Genomic DNA, 3,592 nt, shown 5'->3' with positions numbered 1-3,592 from the left:
ACAAAAGACACATTGGAGTGTAGGAAAAAGAATTCCGAGATACATAGCAGGGACAGAGTTTGTGGCATAATGTATGCAAGCACAAAGAAGAAGGATTTGATTAGATATATAAATAGTGATTTTGCGGGAAGTTTGGATGACAAGAAGATCACTTCTAGTTATGTGTTATATCTAGGTTCAGGTGTGATAGCATGGGCATCTAAGAAGCAGCCCATTCTGACACTTTTGTCAGCAAAAGCAGAATATGTAGCAGCAACATCAATAGCATGTCAAGCAGTATGGTTAAGAAGAGTATTTGATGGACTCAAGCATAAACAACAAGGATCAATAGCAATATACTGTGACAACACCTCAACGATTCCACTATCCAAGAATATTGTGTTTCATCAAAAGAGCAAGCACATTGATACTAGATATCACTTTATTAGAGAACTTGTGAGCAATGGATAAGTTCACTTGAGACCTTGTAAATCTAGTGATCAATTGACTGATATATTTACTAAGCCATTAGCAAAATGTGTAGCTTGAGTGTTGTAAGCTGAGTATTGAGTGTTGAGTCAAGTCGAGTTAAGTGATAGTTGAATTGAGTGTGTAGTTGATGTCAAGTTATTTAGGGTAGTAGCTAGTGGAAAAAGTTAAATACCCTTCATAGGATCATTGTAACTATCAAGTATTTTGTGTAGCCAATAAAAAAACTAGTGCTCATATATTTTGTGTGAAATTTGTGTTTTGCCTCCTCTACCTTTCCAACATTCAATAAAATTGCACCGCAAACCGCAATCAATTTCAGGGCAATCCTACAATAATTAAAATACGTTTTACAAACCGAGAGAATGAAACCCGCCCAATCTAATGTGAACATCAATTTATCTATCCGTTTCATCGACTCCTTCATGCAATACATGCCATACTCGAATTTCCCCTTCGAGGTTACCCGTATACATCATGTAGCAGTTCATCCAATCATCAATGCGTGCAGCAATACACTTTATAGAAGCTGTATGGCCTTCCAAAACCGCCACGCACCTATGCAAACTACCAGCTTCTCTTTTCCAAACTCTAATGCTCTTATCGGCAGATCCATAACAAACCATGTAAGAGACCGTTGCCAAGCATAGCACAGCTTGTCTGTGTCCTTTCAACTCGCCAGTGACAGATATGCTCCGTCTGTCGACCAATTTATCGACATCCCACACAAAAACGGAAGAATCACCTCCACCGGAACTATGTTACCAGAAACGGGACGGTTGCCACCGTTCCCCGTATAAAACGTGTAAGAAACGGAAACCAGACGGAAACGCCGTTTTCTACGGTTATTTTAGCTAACGGGTGCATATATTTTATGGGAAATTTTTTACAGGTGGTAGTTCGCATTCTCAGCTTGTATTTTCACTCTTTATTGTAGATTTCAGTCATGTATTCATTCAATAATCTAGAGGCTTATGCCAAGTATATAGAAAGTTGATTATTTATGTACTATTGTCCCTTTTTTAGTTGATTTGTTTTCCTTTAACACATATACGATTAATTTTCTCTCTCCTCGTTTCTTAGAGTGCGAAACCTCCCAACTCCGTTTCTCGTACCGTTTTCGTTTCTCGTTTCGTTTCCCGTTTCTTGTTTCTGGTAACATAGCACCGGAATACAGGATCAAACCGTCCGGGCTTAGAGCGAGACCATTCACTGCAAATTTATGTTTATCCATGGTGGTCGCCAGCGAATGTTTTTTATGGTAAGCGTATTTCGTCGAGACTTTGATTGTGCCGTCGGCGGAGGCAGTGTACACGAACCCACGCGAAGAAACGATCATTGCGTTTATGGCGTCGTCGTGCGCTCTAAACGAGTCCACGCAACGAAAATCAGAGAGCCTCCACACCTTCACAGTTCTGTCCCACGAAGCCGAATATAGATTACCGTTTTCTACCGCCATTGCAGATATTGTATCTACATGCTGGATCCAAAGGCACTGCTTGTGCCTGCGTATCTCAACATAATTTTTAGGCGACAGAAAATTGAGCAAATAGTCCTTCACGGTGGGTATCGTGCACAGGAGACTATGATGCAGAGAAGAGTCCCGTTGAATCTTAGAACATTTCCATACTCTAATCCTGTGATCCTGGTGGGCACTGAATATTTTATCTTTGACAACCAGAATACATTTAACTGCTCCACCTTCGCAACAGACTCTGCAATGTTCTACGAGTTCACCGGAAAGATCATATTGTTCATATACTCGAAGGCCCTTACCAATAGATCCGCTGTATATCAAATTACATTCTTTCGCAAATGCAATGGAATAAATGCAACCCTCATGACCTTTGATTGTTGACACGCATCCATAGGTTTTGTGCGGCATAATGGAGTAAAAGTTAACCGACATTCTAGAACGACCTTGAAAAAAAAGGTCTTGCTGTTTACTACCGGAACGTCTTTGGCAGGTTTTTGAGACTGCAAAACGCTCTTGCCTTTCAACTCCATCTTCTTGATCTAAACTTGCAGAGTGAGCTGAATCCCTTTCTTCTTGTTCTTCCATGGTTCTCATGGGAGCTACAAACACCTCGACTACAATATTAATCTATATTCGCGGACTGAATTTCTACAAAGATTTAGTTCCTCGAATACGTGAAATTTCCAAGACAAGAGACAGATCAGTATAAGCGGACTTCAAGATCAGTAAGAAGACGAGGGTATGAGTTCACGGAAAACAAAAGCGATGAACCAAATATTTCCGACAATAGATTTCTGCTAACGTATAAGATTGCCTACACAAGAAAATATACGATTATAAGATAGTGCTTTCGACCTGCCATGGTTGGATTTGACCAGGATTGTGCCTACTAACTCCAGGATGTAGGGCGGCTGGCTTTCCCCCCACCAAGCAGTCGAACACTCTTCAATGAATAAAATACTAGTTAGCATTTATTTACCGATACGCAAAGGTTGAAGTGGGGCATACAGATGGCATGATTCTCTTTGATTTTTTCCCTCTATCTGGGAGTCCGGAGTCTGGTGTAATGTTTTTCTGGCACAGGAGCAGGGGCAGTACATTAACGGTAAAAGTAGCTTCCGTGGATTCTTTTATTCCACGCGATTAACTATTTGACTCTGCAAACTGAAACGCCGAAAAGATGAATAAGTATTTTATCCGTTTTGAGTGAAAAAACAATTTTAATACATAATAATTTACACATGCTGTCCTTATATTAATTGCCAAATGACATCCGCCATTAAACCTAATCCGATAGAATTATATATTGGTGTGGTCTACCAACACAACAAAAACAAAATAGCTAATAGCTAGTTTTTTCTGATTTGTTTTGTTTTTTTTTTAATTTGTTAAAAAATAATTTAAAACTTTAGGTAATTGAAGTGTTTGAATTGATTTTTTTTTAAGAGGCATTTAAAATCTTGAAATTTAACTATTCTAATGAAGAATTTCAAAAAATTTTACTCAAATATTTTTCTATTTTTTAATAATCCTGTTGAAATTTCTGAACTATTTCTAAATTTTTTAGACACCATGTTATATATCTGTCTATAGAAATTCAGAAAGCATGCTAAGAAAATCATGACTATACGCATCACTTCCGAAGAT

General features: G+C 38.5%; 1 protein-coding gene across 1 annotated transcript; it reads right to left on the bottom strand.

Annotated features, from left to right (window-relative positions):
• Positions 1 to 866: 866 nt before the first annotated feature.
• Positions 867 to 2,530, bottom strand: LOC149159033 (protein JINGUBANG-like). Its single transcript, XM_089434165.1, has 2 exons — positions 1,584 to 2,530; positions 867 to 1,224 (listed from the first exon to the last, which is right to left on the bottom strand). The coding sequence occupies exons 1-2, from the start codon at positions 2,528 to 2,530 to the stop codon at positions 867 to 869; spliced, it is 1,305 nt and encodes a 434-aa protein (XP_089290291.1).
• Positions 2,531 to 3,592: the final 1,062 nt, after the last annotated feature.

The sequence above is a fragment of the Pinus tabuliformis genome, chromosome 5_2 (assembly GCF_031772625.1).
Source record: "Pinus tabuliformis cultivar Carrire ecotype Pingquan chromosome 5_2, CPIR1, whole genome shotgun sequence".
NCBI classification, from domain to species: Eukaryota; Viridiplantae; Streptophyta; class Pinopsida; order Pinales; family Pinaceae; genus Pinus; species Pinus tabuliformis.
The sequence above is the reverse complement of the archived record's forward strand: the minus strand, read 5'-3'. Positions and strand labels throughout refer to the sequence as shown.